We start from the raw sequence: 18,662 nt of genomic DNA on the forward strand, positions 1-18,662 counted from the left end.
ATGAGGTGGATGATAACGTGATAAAATAACATGATAAAAGAGAAGCGTATGTAAATTACCAATGGGGATATTGAAGTAAAAGCTATAATTCCATTAATGAACAGTGGAAAGTTGGGACAGTGGAGAAACAGGCAGGGTTTATGTAAAGTTTCAAAAGCACTTACTAAGAATGCTATATAGATGCTATAGAGTTGGCGGTGAAACCCAATTTAAAAAAAGAAAAAAACTTTTTTTTAATTTTTTTATTTTGATTTCATATAAATTTTAAGACAACAAAAATCCGGGATGGTATATCCGAAGTAAATCTTGCTCACTGATAAAGTGGTGCTGACTGTCTCAACTGCAAAAACATGTTCCCAAAAAGGGCTGTTTCTCAAGTATGTACTGTAAATGCCTTTCACTCTTGATTATTCCAGAAGAAGAACAAACAATATTTAGATGCAGTGCAGACACTAGTGGTCCCTTGGCAAATATTGTGTCCTGGAGACTGTTTTCTGCATTCAAACCATATGACTTCAGAGGTCCTCATGTTTTTCAAATGAGCCACCAGTTTGGGAACCTTCAGAGTCAAAGGCAGGCACTTCCTTATCCTCTTCTAATGAAACACACACACACACAAGACAAATTACAAAAGTATACATATCTCATTAAAATAACAAGGACAGACACAGACACAGAGTGAATGCGATTGACTGGCATGCCTGCAGTTCCTATCCATCTCCAATTGAAAAAGGAGTATCCTCAACATAAGTGGACTTTGAACGATGAATTGCCTCTTTGAACGATTATGTAATTGTGTCATCCATAATTGTAATTGTTCAGCCCTAGTATTAACACACTCTTGGTGTTCCTGGTGTGTATGCTGCCTCAAGTTGCTCACATATCCACAACCACACGAAAGAAGAAAAACTCCAGTCATTGCCGTTTAAGCTATTCCCTGTGATACCTGTGCATGTGCCTTCTTCATCCTTATAGCCATCAGCACAGGTGAGGCAGTTACTGGCACCAGGTCCTTTGCAACCAGAGCATCTGGTATCGCATTCTGGGATATAAAATAATGGTAACATTTTATTTTACAGTGTCCTTGTTTGACATGTAATTATGCATAATTTACAGTAACTAACTCTAAGCTAACCATAAACCTACACTAAGCACGTGATGGAAATTAATATTACTCATTACTTATGCGTAATTACACTATTACAACATCACCTTAAATAGGGTTAACAAAATAAAACAAATGTTTTTGTTAACACTATTTAAACAAACCTTTACAGGAGAAAGAACCATCTGTATTTAGACAGTATTGGTTATCTTTGCACAGAGCTGGATCTTCGGTGCATTCGTTGATGTCTGTAATGGAAAAACACAGGATATAGGGAAAGAAAAATGTATGGGCCTTAGAAATGAATAAAGTACTTGAATTGTCAATTAAGGTTTAAAAAAAAAAAAAAAAAGGCAAACACACACACACACACACACACACACACACACGTGTCCTGTTGCAAGATCCACTTTGTAGATCCACTTATGAATAAAATAACAGTAAAAATAAACATTTCTCATGTGCATTATGATTAAGATATTCAGTAAGTGTTTGTGTGTATATTATTACAAAATATAACAATGTTTAACTTATTTTATTCTTAACTCAAACAAAATGGACCTGCATATAAAATTCATCTTTTCTTTTTGCATGTTTCCCTCAAACTCCTAATTTGCTGCTTATTGATATTAGCAAGGGAGTTATGGCAAGGTATAGGGTAGGGTTAAGGGATCTAGAATAGGTTAATGCAGAATAAGGCAGAATTATATGAACTTAATAAATACAAACAAACAGCCAGTATGCTTGAAAAAGATATGCTAATGAGCAACTTGTTAATAGTAAACAGTGTCCCCTAATCTAAAATGTTCCTGAATTTTCATTTCTGGATCAGCTGTGTAAAAACAGTGTAAGCTCTGTTTACAACAAAAGTGACCATTTACTATGAACGTGCTCTAAAACCAGCAGTACACCATCACATAAGGCTTCCTAAATCCACACACTGTCAGTGTTCCTGGTATATACACTGCATCAGTTGTTCACATGTCTACAAGCACAGGAAAAAGCAAAAAATCCAATCATTGCCATTCAAGCTCTTCCCTAAAGAAAAGTGATACCTGTGCAGGTGCGTTCTTCAAGCTTAAAGCCATCAGCACACGTGAGGCAGTAACTTGCGCCAGGTCCTTTGCAACCAGAGCAACTGATATCACATTCTGGGACATAAAGTAAAAGTAACAATTTATTTATGCACAACTGACAGTTGTTCCTAACCCCAACCCTAAACCTACAGTAAGCAAGTTTTGGAAATTAATATTATGGACCTTTACAGGAGAAAGATCCATCCATGTTTAGGCAGTATTGGTTTTCTTTGCATGGAGCTTGATCTTTGATGCATTCATTGATGTCTGTAAATGGAAAAACACAGGACTGATACAGGTAAAGACAAATGTATGGGCCTTAGAAATACATATCAAAATAAGCAAAAATGCATAAAACTAGTAAGTTAAGGTTCAAGGTACTTGAATTGTCACTAAAGCTCAGAACACATAAATCATATCCATCTAAAACACACACACACACACACAGTTGAAAAAAAGAAAAAAAAAAAAAAAACCTTTAAATTAAGGTGCACTTTTTAGATATAAGTGATGGTAGGCTTTCTGAAATACACTCTTGGATAAAATTTGTCATCTTTCAGGAATATTCAAAGTATGCTGTTTAGAACTGTTTAGACTATATCATCACCTGATGTGGCTGCAAAAGATGTGTCAGGTAAATGCAGGTGCAAGGCCAACAAAGGCCAAAGCTTTGTGATTGAAGCACCAACAGATTTTTAGAAGAACCCAGGTAGGAACCACATGTCTTGGACTAGAAATAGCCTATAAATGGTGGTCAGCAGCCTCTATGAGGCAGATGAATGGAATTAATGGTGGTGATAGAAGTAGGACAGAAGAAAGACATCTGATTAAAGCAGTAAGCCAACAAAAGCAAGGATGTTGGATCCATCTGCGACAACCTAATAGGTCCAAGTAATCAGAGTAACCACCAATTCTCCCCCTTGTACAGGTTGGGTGTAAAGTAGGGCTGTGTGATATGGACAAAAAAAAACAAACGATCACATTCTTTTTTTTTTTATCAATTTTGTAATTTCGATTTTAATCACGATTTTGACACATATGCTTTTCAGTCATAAATGCATTCAGTATAAATTTGAAACAAATTTCCAAAAGAAAACCAATGAGAGCTTTATCAAAAACTTGTAACATGTCTCTAGAAGAGAAATAAGTCAAAATAATCACTAAGTAAAGATGTCAAACAAAATGTCTAGAGTCTAGACATTTGGCAAAAAATACAAATAAAAAAAAAAAAAAAAATCTCTGGACACGGTTTTTATCTTTTTTGCCATACATTGGTCATAGAGCTTACTGTAGCGGTGCCTTAGGTGTTGAAATAGATTTGTTATACATTATACAGGTTCACACGTACTCCGTTTGCAGTGTGTATACAGTAAGTTATGTGTACGCGGTTCAGAAGCAGCAACGAGAGCGCGTTCTATCCGCTCGCATGCAGATTTCCTTTGCTCTGTTAACAAAATCAAATGCTCATGCTCAGATGAGGCTGTATAAGGTTCAGATACACGCTGCCTTAAAACGTGTCTCCCTAAACCTGTGTCCTGTGCACTCCCGCTCATACGCTAGATATTAAATCTTTTCGCACCTTTCTATTTATAACATTTTCTTTTCTCATCTTTTACCGAGTGCAGTGTGAACATTCTGATGCGTTAACATGGGCTAGAAAAAAATGGCTACGCATCAAAGACAGTGTGTGTGACCCTGGAGTTATGCATATGCCCAGCCTGTTCGGTTCTACCGCTCCACTCAGGTGCACTGCATTCTGATTGTTAGCTGATAGCATACTGCGGAGGTCGAGGCCACAGAAAATCGTGCTATAAAGTGATTTAGAAATCGCGATTTAATTACAATTTCAATTAATCGCACTGCCCTAGTGCTAAGGATTTATGGGAATATCAAAGCAGAATCTACTCAAAGACATCGCAAAAAATAAATAAATAAATAAATAAATAAATAAAAAAAATGAAACCTGCTGCTGGAACAAAGGCAAATAACTTATTTATTTTTATTTTCCTATTCTTTCACAAAGAGTTCAGAGGTGCTTTTCCACTGGTATTTCAGGAACAATACTTTGAATTAACGGATCATGTTTTAATATAATTATTTATGAATTGTTGTAAAAATGTCTCCAATAAGAAAAACACAATTCCTATTAGATGAATATAGCATAGGAGTACCGAACATAAATAAACTGGCAGGAATAATGAAAAGATGACTGCATACAATCCCTTATATATACACACACATCCATATCTAGACTATTAAATCTGTTAGAACAGAACTATTAAAATGCAACCACCATGTAAATGACTTCATTAAATTAAAAGGACTCCATGAATTTTAAAGTTTTATTATTTTCCATCGGTTTTCCAGGCATTCAAATTATTATTATTTTCTTCTTACCAATGCATGCTCCTTCTTGGTCTTTCTCCCATCCATTCCTACATTCTTTACAATCTTGACTGGTTCCTCCAGTGCATCCAACACAAGACTCATGACACTCTTTAAAAAAAAAAGAAAGAAAAAAGATACAATTTAAAATCTTACATTTTAAATAACGGTTTTTATATAGATTTTTCAAAATTCCAAAACGGCTTTCCAAATTTCTGTATATATATAAATATGGATAAAGTCAGCTTTTGCAAATATTATAACTAGGGGGTGTACTCAAAGCTGGAAAGCTTTGGAAAGGCACGGACAGTGGCATAAATTATAATGAATTCTACCAAATAATAAAAATATATATATTTGTCATACACGGTCATGATTTGTGCTTGCTGGATAACAGGTGAGCCAGGAATACTACAATATTATACATAAATTTCTAAAATCACTACTGAACGAGTGTGTAAAGTGTAAACTCTCTGAAAAAAAATAAACGGCACAATTGCAAATCAAAAAGCAGTGTTGCTGTCTTACGTTGTCTTTCAGAAATCAGAGCTTAAGTAATATGCACTAAGATACGGAATCTTGAAAATCTATGTGATAAACTCACAATAATATAAAGTCACAATTTCTCTTAGAGCTTCTCTTATTTTTATTATTATTATTATTATTATTATTATTATTATTATTATTATTAATCTTCCTTTACTTAAAAAAAAAAAAAACATTTTTGTTTTATAAAAGGCATTTCTGTCAAATGAAAATTATAAAAGAGACAAAATTACATTCAAAACAGAATGCATTTTTACGAACTTCCAGTTAAGTCAGAATACAGATACAAATAATTTTAAGACTGATACAAATACAGATATTGGCTCCACTACACACCCCTAGTTATAACTATGAAACATATGATGCTCATCAGGCTTATTTAATGTGTACCTTTGCACAAGGAGTATGTATCATTCCTCAGTGCACTAAAATAACCATCACTGCATTCCAGACAAAACTCCCCTTCATATTCCTTATCACAAGTGCACTTCCCATTTCCAGCCCTTGTTCCATCTCCATCACATTTGCCGTTACCATGGCATGGTTTGTCAGCTCCTCCAATGCAAGCTTAAAATGATGCAAAACAAAAGATAATGTTACATATTTTCATAATCTCAACATGGGGCCTTTAATGTCTTCAACAATATGTGTACATGAATGGAAATGCTTCTAGCTATATGAACTTAATTTCATGTGTTCTATAATCATAGCACAACACATTGAACAGAGCATATACTGTATGTCTTGGATTCATAGAATTGACATAAAGGGGTGCAACAAAAGACATTATGAGGATGGTGTTCCATCAACCAATTTTAAAGCTGATTTTTAGTGGTAAGCTTTATTTGCATATCGGTTTGGAAATTTGTGGTAGTCAAGGTGAAATTAGTCAAAATATTACAAGAGGACATGGTGATGTAGCAAAAGAGGAAAAAATATTTTTTCAATCCATTTGCGTTCCCTCAAATATAATGCTTGCGTTCTCCCCCCAAAAAACTTGCATGTTTAAAAAAATTAAAAACAGTTTTTTGCTAGTAAAAGTATTGCAACTAATAAATTTTGCGTACAAAAGCACTGGAAGGTGGACTTACAATGCTTTGGCTAAGCATTTGTACTTATTAAAAATTTGTTAATTCAACACTTAGAACACTTACTATTGCAGTCAGGACCAAATAAACCTCTTGGGCAGCACACTTTGATGGTCTCTACACAAAACCACTTGAACAGATCAGGGTGTTTTGTTTTCCTACAACAAAAATGCAAAAAAGTCAGATTTCCTTTAATTCAATTAAACAGATACTTTTAACAATGCAACTGAAGCCCAAAGTATACATACACTGTCTGCGTGCCGTATTGTATCGCACAGTGTGCAAGGTGTAAATTGTGTCAGAGTCCACATAGACTGTCCTTATGCACAAATCTCTCAATTTTGAGATTGTCACATAAAATACAGGACAGCTGGTCACCCCTACCCTAGTATATGGATGCTGCTTCTTTGTCGTTCAGAACACAACAGATGCATCAAAAAAAAAAAAAAATGAAGTATGCTGAGATAGGCTTGCCTATTCAACAATGCACAAGCCATGACGGCACGCAGAAAAATGAAGTATACCTCAGCCTTGAGAATGAAGTCTTCAGGTATTATGGTACAAATTATGGTCTCCATTTGAGTTCCTGACCTCTTGAACCACCACGTCTCAAAATGTTCCTCATTTTCTTCCAACATGCGGTTGCACTCAAAACTGCTGCTGTCACACAAGCCCTCCAGTATCTCGGTCAACCTAATCTCACTAAAAGAATTAAATCAATCAATCAATCAATAAATAACACACATATTTGTGAATTATAACATACACTGTAACATACATACAAGAGCACATTTTATCATTTCATTAGTGCATGCATGTAAATATTGTTTTAATATATTTTGTCAAATTATAAAATTCTTACTTCTCACCTCAGTTCATATTTGGAGAGTTTTCGCTCTTCCCATTCTGTGTTTCCACCACCAAAATTTTGCTTTGCTGTTTTTTCCAGACCCTGGCAAAAATGAATATGTTGAAACTCAACATACCTAAAGTGACCCTAATAAGTATTCACACATTTACAGTACATCACATTTAAACATGTCTAAATGTCATTACTTTGCAATAAGGTATCAATGTAACATTTATAAAGAAGTGATGCTAGAGACTTTCAAAGAACAATTACAATGAATCGCTTTAAAGATGGTATTTTCTTCACAAGAGATCGAAAATAAACATACAGACATACCTTGTCAAAATTGTCGACTAATTGTTTGCAGGTTGAGCATAATGCGTCAAAGTCCTTTGTATACACATATCCAAGTGGTAGAAACAAATTAATACAACTCAAGATAAAAATACTATATGAGCGTATCATGCTTTCTTGTCTAGCTCAAAGGTTGTCCAATAAGAAAACACTATATTTCTAAGTTGTTCCACCCAGTTAAGTTGCCCTGAATCAACATCTAGTGTCTGAAATTATGACACGTTTATTATAAAGATATGTAGATTGTCATTTTCAGAAATTTCCATGCAGCCTCCTCACCAGCTAGACATTCGGATTTCCGCGTCAGCCCATCGGTAACATTGTGTCTTTATGTAATTGGTGAGTTCTCCTGGCCATCAACGTGTGAGCCAATGAAATGCTTCCACGCGCGGGAAAAACAATAAAATATATTTGTAAGCCTACGTCACAATTCGCATGCTGTCCGAACTATCCGAGATTATTATTTGTGTGTTCAAAATAGGTTGAATTATGAATATGTGCAATTAAGTTGCTGACGATCTGTATTTTCAGAAGCACCAGAAAATTTAAGCCTGAGCGATTAATAATCAAGGCTTCAGAACTGCGTGCTTTTTACGCTGTAATTTATTTTCTTTGATTTATATGATATGAAATAGTTAGCACTACGTATTAAACCATGTGAAAGCTACAAACAGAAATAATTGTTATGAATACAAATATAGTGAAAACCTGGAAGTAGGCCTAATGATGAGCACAAGTGATGCTGCCATAATAGAAAACAATAAATTAATACCGTGCACTTTTCTTTTTTTTTCAGATTTTTTGACAGGTTTTCACTTTTTTAACTGCTAGGGAATCATTAGATGACATCAACTTTAACCTTAGTGATGCCCATGTAATACATGAGGAAAGGTGACACTTTTCAACACTGAACTGATTTCAACTTAATCACGAATAATGCAGATGTGCGTATGATATAAGTTAAGATATTCATTGCAAAGTTTACAGCTTCAGTGATTTTAATGGGAGTTTTTGAGAGTGACTGTACTCTGGCTAGACTGAATGAAAATGTTTGATAATGTAAATGTTCTTTGCTCTGTGTTTTAAGTTACTTAATATTGTTATTAAATATGTCATAATGCAGAAAGGAACATGGAGTCGATGATAATCGAGAGTGTCTTCATTAATCCAACATGGAACACAGGAGAAAGACACACTTATGTAATTGATAGACCCGACAAAACTAAACCAAAACATTATGGTATTTAAAGATAGGATAACGAAGGGCAGACAGGTGCATGGAATTACTAAATTAATGGGGACATGGAACACATGGGAAAGAAATTAGACACACCTGGGAACGAATCAGTTAACAAAACACGGGAAACAGAAACTGGATCACAAAGAACATGGGGAAAATGGAAAACACAACATAATGAGTCCAGGGGTATGATATTATGTTGGAGCCAGAGCGACGAGACAAAGCCAGAGGTGTGGAAGAGGCGGGAGCTAGGATCCATGGTGGGTGCGGCAGAGCGGATGGTAGGGTGAGCATTTTGGAGGAGTGGCCACAGTAGGGCACATTCTAGGAGCTGACACTGGAGCAAGCTCTGGGGCTGGAGTGAACTGGGGCAAGCTCTGGGGCTGGAGCCCTTCCTGGACTTAACTGGGGACCTGGAGCCCATCCTGGGCTTAACTGGGGGACTGGAACTGGAGAATTGGAAGCCTCCTCAGGGCTGGACAAGGAAACCAAGAACGAAGGAGGGCTGGACAGGACCAGCGGAGATGTCAGAGAGAGGAGAGGGGGCAGTTTATCCTCCAGTTCAGATTCCCAGTCTATAAAATCCATCTCCTCATTTTGGCATTCCATATTCCACTCACCTTCAGGTGCGATACAGGGGCCGGAGCACCTCTCCATGATGTCATGGCTTCTAGCTCCGTAGTGATGGCTCGTCAGTTGCGGCGTGCTCTGGCTCTCCGTTAGTAGCAGGCTTGGGCATGTGATGATGGAATAGGCTCTGGGTCCGAAGTGGACCGGTCCACTCAATGAATGTGGCGAATTCCTCCCGAAGACCGTATTTGGACAACGGTTCTCAACCCAGTGTTGAGGCTTGCATTATAGAATGTGTAGAGCACGTCATCAAGGTAGGTGGCGAGATAGCTAGCAACCTTCCTTCCTGCACCAGCAGGATCCATGGACAACACTACGGAAGCAAAAAGGACTGAGGAAAACCAGAAAAAAAAGGGAAACCATGCAATTGTAACTCTTTTGGTCATGTCTTCCATCACAATCCAGTATCGGAAGGAACTCAGAGTCAATGATAATCAAGAGAGACTCTTTATTAATCCAACACAGATGTATATCCAACATGGATCACAGGAAGAAGACACACATATGGGTAACACTTTATAATAACTGCATGCTATTAATCATTAGTTAAGCATTAGGAAACATTTAATTCATAATTTATAAAGCATTAATAGACATTTATAAGCAGTTTATAAATACAGATGTAAATGCTTTATACCTGATTTAAAAGCATATCTATAATGTATTTAATAATTGTTTTTTCATACTTTATTAATGATCAATTTATAATTTCTAAATTAAGTATAGCATTATTTACACATCAGTTATTAAGGAGTTGTCAGTGGTTCATAAGATCACTTAGAAATTGTAAGTAAATGATTAATAAACTATTTAAATGTGCATTCATACATCTTTTTATTCAGACATATAGTAACAGTTACTTATAGTGTTAATAAATGGTTTATTAACATGTATTTCTACTGTAATTCAGGGTTAATTCAGGTAGTTATAAAACATATGTAGTTGTTAGTTAACTATTTTTGTGAGCTCATCTAAAGTGAGGACTATTTATGCCTTGTAAAGCTTTTACACATGAGATTTAAAGGCTGTTAATATTTCTATGTTCTGTATCACTGTGGTGTTTGTTTCCGTTTTTTGTTTAGAAGATAACTGAGCCTTTAAATATCCTTTATAAATGCTTTACAAGGCATAACTAGACTCACTTTAGATGAGCTCACATAAATAGTTAACTGACCACTACTAAATGCTTTATAACTACCTGAATTTACTACATTTCTTGTGATCTTATGAATCACTGGCAACTCCTAAATAACTGGTTTGTAAATAATGCTATACTTCATTGAGAAATGATAAATTGATCATGAATAAAGTATGAAAATACAATTATTAAACACATTATAGATATGCTTTTAAATTAAGAATAAAGCATTTACATCTGTATTTATAAACTGCTTATTACTGTCTATTAATGCTTTGTAAATTATGAATTATCTGTTTACTAATGCTTAATTAATGATTAATAGTGTGCAGTTATTATAAAGTGTTACCCACATATGTAACCCTATATAGCTAGACCAACCAAAACTGAACTGAAAGACGATGGTATTTAAAGACAGGATAACGAAGGGCAGACAGGTGCATGGAATTACTAAATTAATGGGGACATGAAACACATGGGAAAGAAACGAGACACACCTGGGAACTAATCAATTAACCAAACACGGGAGACAGAAACTGGGGTGTAACAAAATACAAATGTCATATTAAAAATAATTCATGGCATGACACTCATATATCTGGTACTTAAGTAAAAAGTCAGTTTTTTATGTGTAGTTAATAAATTACACTATTAGTCTACTATGCCCATCACCATTTATTGATCAAATAAATAACATAATCTATAAAGATCCAAAATCTGTTTACTTACACATATTTAATATACTGCACATTGCTGAATACATCCCTCCCAGTTCCAACAACAGCAACAGGAGTGAGGCACTAAACTGTACTGTACCAGAACTGTACCAGCACATCAGTGTTCAGCAGACAACCCGCCCTGATGCTTTTCTCATCTTAGCTGGAGATTTCAACCATGCAGACTTAAAAAGTGTGTTCCAAAAAATACACCAATGCATGGACTTTTCAACACGGGGAAACAACACTCTGTATTTTGTTTAAACCACCCAGAGAGGAGCTTTCAAGGCCCTACCCCTCTCCCACCTCGGTGTCTCAGAACACATCACTGTCATGCTAATGCAGGGTTGCCAACTCTCACGCATCTGGCGTGACAGTCATGCTTGGAATTCAGCGTGAGATAGATGCTGAAAGCGTGAGTGTCACGTCAGATACATGAGAGATGGCAACCCTGGCTAATGCCTGCACACAGACCTCTCATTTAAGTCACTAAATCAGTTTATAAACAGATGCAAGTGTGGCCAGAAGGGTAATCAGAGGTACTTCAAGACTAGTGCTGAAACAATATGAGTCCGCATAGAAAAGTTAGTACAAAAAGGGAAGAGATATTGATACGTAGTGTATTAAATCCATGGGTTAGTTTATTGAGCCTTTTCTTTTAACAGTTTTAAACCCGTTACTGTGTGCTTTTGAAGAGAGTTTCATGTTTTGACTGTAGTAACAGAATGCAACAGGCAGTTTGATTGCTGAATGGAGGATGACAGACAGCCACAGCAGAAAGAAGAGTTTATGTGAACTTGAATTTAAAGACTTAAATATTAATCTGTATCTCACACTGAACTATGGAACAGCACTTGAAATATAGTGCACTTAAAATATATGGTGCTTTATCAACAATAACACAGAATATTATAGGCACAATATCGGATTTGGATTGGTCTCGTCTGACCAATAAATGATCCGCCAGAAAATTTCAGTATCGGAGTCGATACTGATACTGAGTATTGGATCGAGATGCAACCCTCTTCAAGAATGTTTCAACACCAATGACTGGAATATGTTAAAGCAGGCTGCCACATGCAATTACACCACAGACCTCCAAGATTACTCAGAAGCCCCTTTCAAGCTGGTCCTGGAAAAATACTGGAGTGCCTTCTGTGTGAACACAAATGCGTTGTGTCCCGGGTTGGGGACCTAGTAACATTGTGGGGTTCAGTCCCTGAATGAGCTCCGTGTGAACAAAATTCGGAACCGATTGTCATAGTGATGACTAGGGTTTGGTATCGTTTGGGCTTTTTCTGATACCAGTGCCATTTTGATACTTTACAAATGGTTCCGGTGCCTAAACGGTGGCAGAACCGATACTTAAAAAAAAAATTAAAGGGCCACAAAAACTATGGATAACATTAAAGGACATTAAATTAAATCCATAGCTTTGCACACACTCCTCTCATTTCCTAAGTTGTGTATCCCTTTGTAACGCTGTCAGGTATTGGTAAGGGAGGAACTCAGGTGCAGACAGGGATTCTCAAACAAAGGGTTTATTACAAAAAGGGGAAAACAAAACCCACGAGGGGGAAAACACGGAGCAAGGTAAAGACTAAATAACTAAAACAGGACTGGACTAACAAGATAAACAAGGACTCTAAATACTAACTATAAACAAACACTCACGGTAATACAAACACTTCTTTAAGGAACAATCACAGAGTGGAACAATCACAATCACAGGTACAAATCTCAATGACAATGAACCGACGCCAGACAGAGCACACTAGGAGATCTAAATAGGGGTACTAATCAAGACACGACAGGTGTTACAGATAGGACAATCAAGACACGACTAGGTTAACAAGGGGGGCGGGGCAAGGGAACGAGACAACACAAGCACATGGCCCAAAGACAAGGCCATGCGCTTGTACACAAAACAAGGGTCTGTCATGATCCTGCCTCAAGACTAGGAAAAATCAAGGACACGAGGGCAGGATCATGACAGAACCCCTCCCTTAAGGAGCGGCTTCCAGACGCTCCTCAAGGGAACATCAAACACGGGACATGACTGACATGACAGACTGGGACACAGACACAAACCAACAAGACATGACTAATAATAACAAAGGCAAACATGAAAACACAATGGCAGGGTTAGGGTGACATAACAAAAAAAACAAACAGGGAAGGGGAGGGGGCGGGACCACAAAGTTCATGGGGGGCAGACCAGGGTGAGTGGGTGGGGCAGGAGTTTTAGGAGGACAGGACGAAGGCTGACGACGGGGGGTACGGGCAGGTCTGGGTGGTGAGGGGCGGGGAGGGGTCTCGGGACAACTGACAGGGGACATGATAGGAGCAGACAAGGGACGCGGGGCAACACTTACGGGACGCGGGGCAAGACTTACGGGACGCGGGGAGACGACAGCTGGACACGGGGGGACAACATCTACTGGACACGGGACGACAACATCTACTGGACACGGGACATCTACGGGACACGGGGCAACATCTACAGGACACGGGGGGACAACAGGACACGGGACATCTACGGGACACGGGGCCACATCAACAGGATACATGACTTCATCAGCAGGACACGGGGCAACACTCACGGGACACGGGGAGACGACATCTACGGGACACGGGGAGACGACATCAGGACACTCGGGATTTCTGGGGACAGGGTCTGAGGACAAGACAGGACTGACGGGGACTTCTAGGATACGGACAAGACTAGACAAATAATCAGAAAAGGCTTTAGCCGCTAAGACAATTGGCATCTCCTTACGAGATGAGATACACTGAACTAAAGTCTTTGCTGCAGAGTCGGCCGCGGCACTCTCCTGCGCTCTCACGACTGCCGACTTGCATACTGCCCTCTTCTTTGCCGGCTCGGGCACGCCAGCGCTCACCGCTGCTGGCTCGGGCACGCCAGCTCTCACCGCTGCTGGCACGGGCACGCTCACCGCTGCTGGGTCGGGCACGCTCACCGCTGCTGGGTCGGGCACGCCAGCGCTCTCCGCTGCTGGCACGGGCACGCCAGCGCTCTCCGCTGCTGGCACGGGAGGAGACAGGGTCACAGGACCGGCAGGCCCCCTCTTCCTCCTCTTCCTCCTTGGGCGCGGTGCAGAGGCCACAGCTGGGTCAGAGGCGGGTTGGGGGAGTTTGGTCTCGGGCAGGGCAGTCTCGGACGCCGAAGACTCAGAAGTTGACTCCCATGAAAACCGTCTCCCTCGTTTCATGGGGAGACTGCTGGCTGAGGAGGGCACCTCAGGACTCTGGGAGGGGCTTGCCTGACCCCCCAGGGTTGCCACGGCCAGGACACGACCCTCCGGGATCGCCGGCAGCTGGGTAGGTGGGGACCTCTGGGGCTCCTCCTCTCGCCCGCTCACTCCGGAACGACCTCCCCTGGTCCCCCGGAACACCACAAGGCGAGAGCCCTCAAAACAATCTCGCTGGCTGGCTGATGCCATCCAGCATTGCCTCCTGTCTGCTGAGTTCCATTGGGGTCGGTTCATTCTGTCAGGTATTGGTAAGGGAGGAACTCAGGTGCAGACAGGGATTCTCAAACAAAGGGTTTATTACAAAAAGGGGAAAACAAAACCCACGAGGGGGAAAACACGGAGCAAGGTAAAGACTAAATAACTAAAACAGGACTGGACTAACAAGATAAACAAGGACTCTAAATACTAACTATAAACAAACACTCACGGTAATACAAACACTTCTTTAAGGAACAATCACAGAGTGGAACAATCACAATCACAGGTACAAATCTCAATGACAATGAACCGACGCCAGACAGAGCACACTAGGAGATCTAAATAGGGGTACTAATCAAGACACGACAGGTGTTACAGATAGGACAATCAAGACACGACTAGGTTAACAAGGGGGGCGGGGCAAGGGAACGAGACAACACAAGCACATGGCCCAAAGACAAGGCCATGCGCTTGTACACAAAACAAGGGTCTGTCATGATCCTGCCTCAAGACTAGGAAAAATCAAGGACACGAGGGCAGGATCATGACAAACGCAGTACAAATGTCATAATCATCGGGAAGAAGGAGGCGGGAACCAGCGAACAATCACAATGAAACTTTAATTACAAAATAAACACAAAACATCGTGGCAGTCGTCCATGAGGGGATTTGCACAAACAAAAATCAAAACATAAAATAAAGTCCAGGCCTGGTCCTCTCTCGTCCATCACTGTTGTCACTCCTGTTTTATATCCTTCCATCTCCTCCATGGGACTCGAGACCGGCGGGTCGAGCAGGTGTCGCTCATTTCCAATCACTCCACCGGCCTCGCCCCGTTCCCACGTCTCTCGGCCACGCCCCACTTGCCACATCCTTACTCTAAAGCTAATAAATGTATTTCATGATGTGGGTCATTGTCAAATGTAAAACCACACATAATGTTTCTACTGTATCTCTGTCAATCACTCTGATATTTAGTTAAAATGAGTGCTGTATGTCCCTGTCTTTAATCAGTTCTGTGAATGACTGTATGGTCATTCTTTATAAGGTAGCAACAATGTCGTTTGTAAAGTACAGTCTTAGGCACATTAGTATTTTCAGCCCAAAATAGCCAGTTATTTAAATATTGTGCTGTAGTATGTCAGTTAGAAATATCAGTTTACATTTACAAACATTTATTTTGCCATTCATTTTAATAATAATCTAGTGAGATTTTTGAATGCACAAGCAGACAACAGATTGCCTAAGACTAAGACTTTTGCACATTAGTGTATGTATAAAGTACGTATAATTAGATTAAGTATATTTAAATAAGTGTAATGAAAGTATGCGTCCATGTGTTAAGGGCTTGATTTTCGCTGGAGGAAACAGCTGTGGTGTGATGAGCAATGAACGGAGCGAAAACTTCACAGTAGATGAGAAACCGATTGCTCCCTCGTGACCTTTTGTAAACTGTACTTATGACAACGAACTGCACAGATACATATATTCTAACAATCTGTCAATAAACACACATTGTGTCCTCTGTTTCTGTTAGAGTCCACTTGCGCTATGCGGATTAAAGAGCGTGCTGAAAGACGAAGAGGAGACAGGTCTGCTGCCATTTCCATTTTAAATTTAAGTGGACTGACTCTGAGACAAATGCAAATTTGTGTACAGTTTATGGAGCTAAATGCTAGAGCCCTGCTAAAAAAAGCCTAGCTACACATGTGCTTCTTTTGTACATTTCGGAGAACTAGGACACAAATTTCTACCGATCGCTCAGGAATTTAGGAGGCATTGAAATGAGGCACCGGAATCTGCTTTCTAATTTGGTTTGGTGCATATATTAGCAGTGGGTTTCGATACCCAACCCTAGTGATGACGTAGTTATCATGTGACTCTTCAATAATACAATCTTGCAGTGCCAGAGGGGCAAGTCTGTTTTTTAAATGCAGAGAGTGGTGTTCACTAAAATAAAATAAAAAGAAATTTAGCAAACTGGACTGCACAGGCACTATTTAACTGAACAGAGATGACATCACTGAATTCAATGATGAACTGCCTTTACCTATAATTTTGCATTATTGACACACTGTTTTCCTAATGAATGTTGTTCAGTTGCTTTGACGCAATGTATTTTGTTCAAAGCGCTATGTAAATAAAGGTGACTTGACTTGACTTGACTGAAGCAGAGACCACAGAGCTCCTTAGTATCCGCACTGAAGCTGAGATCATTCGCCAGATCAGTGGAATGGTAAGTGATGCGGTTGTGTATGAGCAAATTAAGAACCAAATGCAACAGCATGGTCACATGTTATAAGTAAGCTCAATTCTTTGCCAAAAAAAATCCACCAAGTGTTGGGTCAAAATGGAAATAGCAGCAGCAGAGATTAGACTGGCCTTTCTATACTTTAAGCTACAATATAGCCTAGAGTTTTCGACTCTGATGTTATGTGTCTTTACGGAACCTTTATGGGTTTTGTGTAAACACATGCACAGATTCCGGGAAATCACTGAAAGTGTGAATGAACCAATTTGCATATCGATCTAAGCGATTGAACGATGACACCATCGCCACTGCCCTCCACTCAGCATTCACACATCTGAACAAAAAGACTCATGATATGTCAGAACACTGTTCATAGAATTCAGTTCAGCATTCAACACAATCATCCCTTGACTCATTCACAAATTGGTCCAGCTTGGGCTAAACCCTTTACTGTGCAACTGGCTGTTTGACTTTCTGACTGGAGGACCTCAGGCAGTACGGGTTTGCAGTAACACATCTAGCACCATTACACTGAACACTGGGGCCACCCAATGATGTGTGCAGAGCCCCCTCCTCTTCACTCTGCTGCACCATGACTGCTGTCACACAACTCCATCATCTTCATTAAGTTTGCAGTTAACATGACTGTGGTGGGTCTCATTAGCAACAGAGATGAGACAAACTACTAGCAAGGTAGCCGCCTGGCTGGGTGGTGCTTTGACAACAAACTCTCACTGAATGTGGAGAAGATGAAGGGGATTGTCGTTGACTTCAGGAGAGTGCCCACACAGCATGCTCCTCCGACCATAAATGTTGCGAATGTGGAGAGAGTGAGCAGCACCAAGTTCCTTGGTGTGCAAATCACAAAGGACCTCTCCTGTACTGATTACAGCAAAGCACTGGCCAATAAATCACAGCAGCATCTCTACTTCCTCTGCAAACTGAGAAGAGCCAGAGCCCCAGCCCCCATCATGTGCACCTTCTAAAGAGGCATCATCGAGAGCATTCTGACAAGCTGCATCACTGTGTGGTATGATACCTAAATGCGTCCTGCCGCAAGACCCTTTAACGCATAGTGAGAGCAGCTGAGAAGATCGTTGGTGTCTCTCTCCCCTCCCTCCAGGACATTTATGGAACCTGTCTCACCTACAAAGCCCTCTGCATTGAAGTTGACCCCACCCACCCGACACACAGCTTCTTCAGGCTGCTGCCATCAGGAAGGAGACTGCAGAGTCTCCAGGCCAGGACCAGCAGACTGAAGGACAGGTTTATCCACCAGGCTCTCTCCCGACCTTATTTTGATATTGAAAAGGCTGATGATGGAATAATGTGGAAAAGAGGAAGACATTTATATTTTAATTTGGATAGAATTCAAGAAGCAATAGACAGAGTTGAAAGGTGGTCTCTAGAATGGGGTTGAAATTTTCATTATCCAAAACATATTACCAGATATTTATCATGAGGAAAATTTGAGAAAAATAAGCAGCTTAAACTTTATTGGTCCACATTAGAAAAAGTATCTAAATGTAAATATTTGGGAATGTGGAAAACTAACTTGGAATGTCCACATAGAATATATTATATGAAATTATATAAAATTTAATAAAAAGGGGTTGCAGGACAAGATTGGTGTGCAGATAATTAAAGAGTATATATATTAGACTTATGAGATCACTTCTCAATTATGAATGTATTTTGTATGAATCTGCATCTGCAGCGTTATTAACGAAACTAGATTGATTCTAGAAGCAGTAAAGACGACACCAATTGCAGTAATACAGGTAGAGTCCTCAGATGTCTCTATATTAAA

The 18,662-nt window shown here is 39.4% G+C and overlaps 1 protein-coding gene across 2 annotated transcripts; it reads right to left on the minus strand.

The window, feature by feature from the left end:
- Positions 1-227: 227 nt before the first annotated feature.
- Positions 228-7,719, minus strand: creld2 (cysteine-rich with EGF-like domains 2). Of its 2 annotated transcripts, XM_026231505.1 has the most exons (11): positions 7,387-7,719; positions 7,070-7,152; positions 6,792-6,902; positions 6,267-6,358; positions 5,503-5,679; positions 4,579-4,677; positions 2,365-2,448; positions 2,161-2,256; positions 1,270-1,353; positions 947-1,042; positions 228-595 (listed from the first exon to the last, which is right to left on the minus strand). In XM_026231505.1, the coding sequence occupies exons 1-11, from the start codon at positions 7,513-7,515 to the stop codon at positions 516-518; spliced, it is 1,131 nt and encodes a 376-aa protein (XP_026087290.1). In that variant the 5' UTR covers positions 7,516-7,719; the 3' UTR covers positions 228-515. The 2 variants fall into 2 exon arrangements, with proteins under 2 accessions (XP_026087290.1, XP_026087296.1); XM_026231511.1 differs by lacking the exons at positions 1,270-1,353; positions 2,161-2,256.
- Positions 7,720-18,662: the final 10,943 nt, after the last annotated feature.

This window comes from Carassius auratus, chromosome 4 (genome assembly GCF_003368295.1).
Source record: "Carassius auratus strain Wakin chromosome 4, ASM336829v1, whole genome shotgun sequence".
Classification (NCBI taxonomy): Eukaryota; Metazoa; Chordata; class Actinopteri; order Cypriniformes; family Cyprinidae; genus Carassius; species Carassius auratus.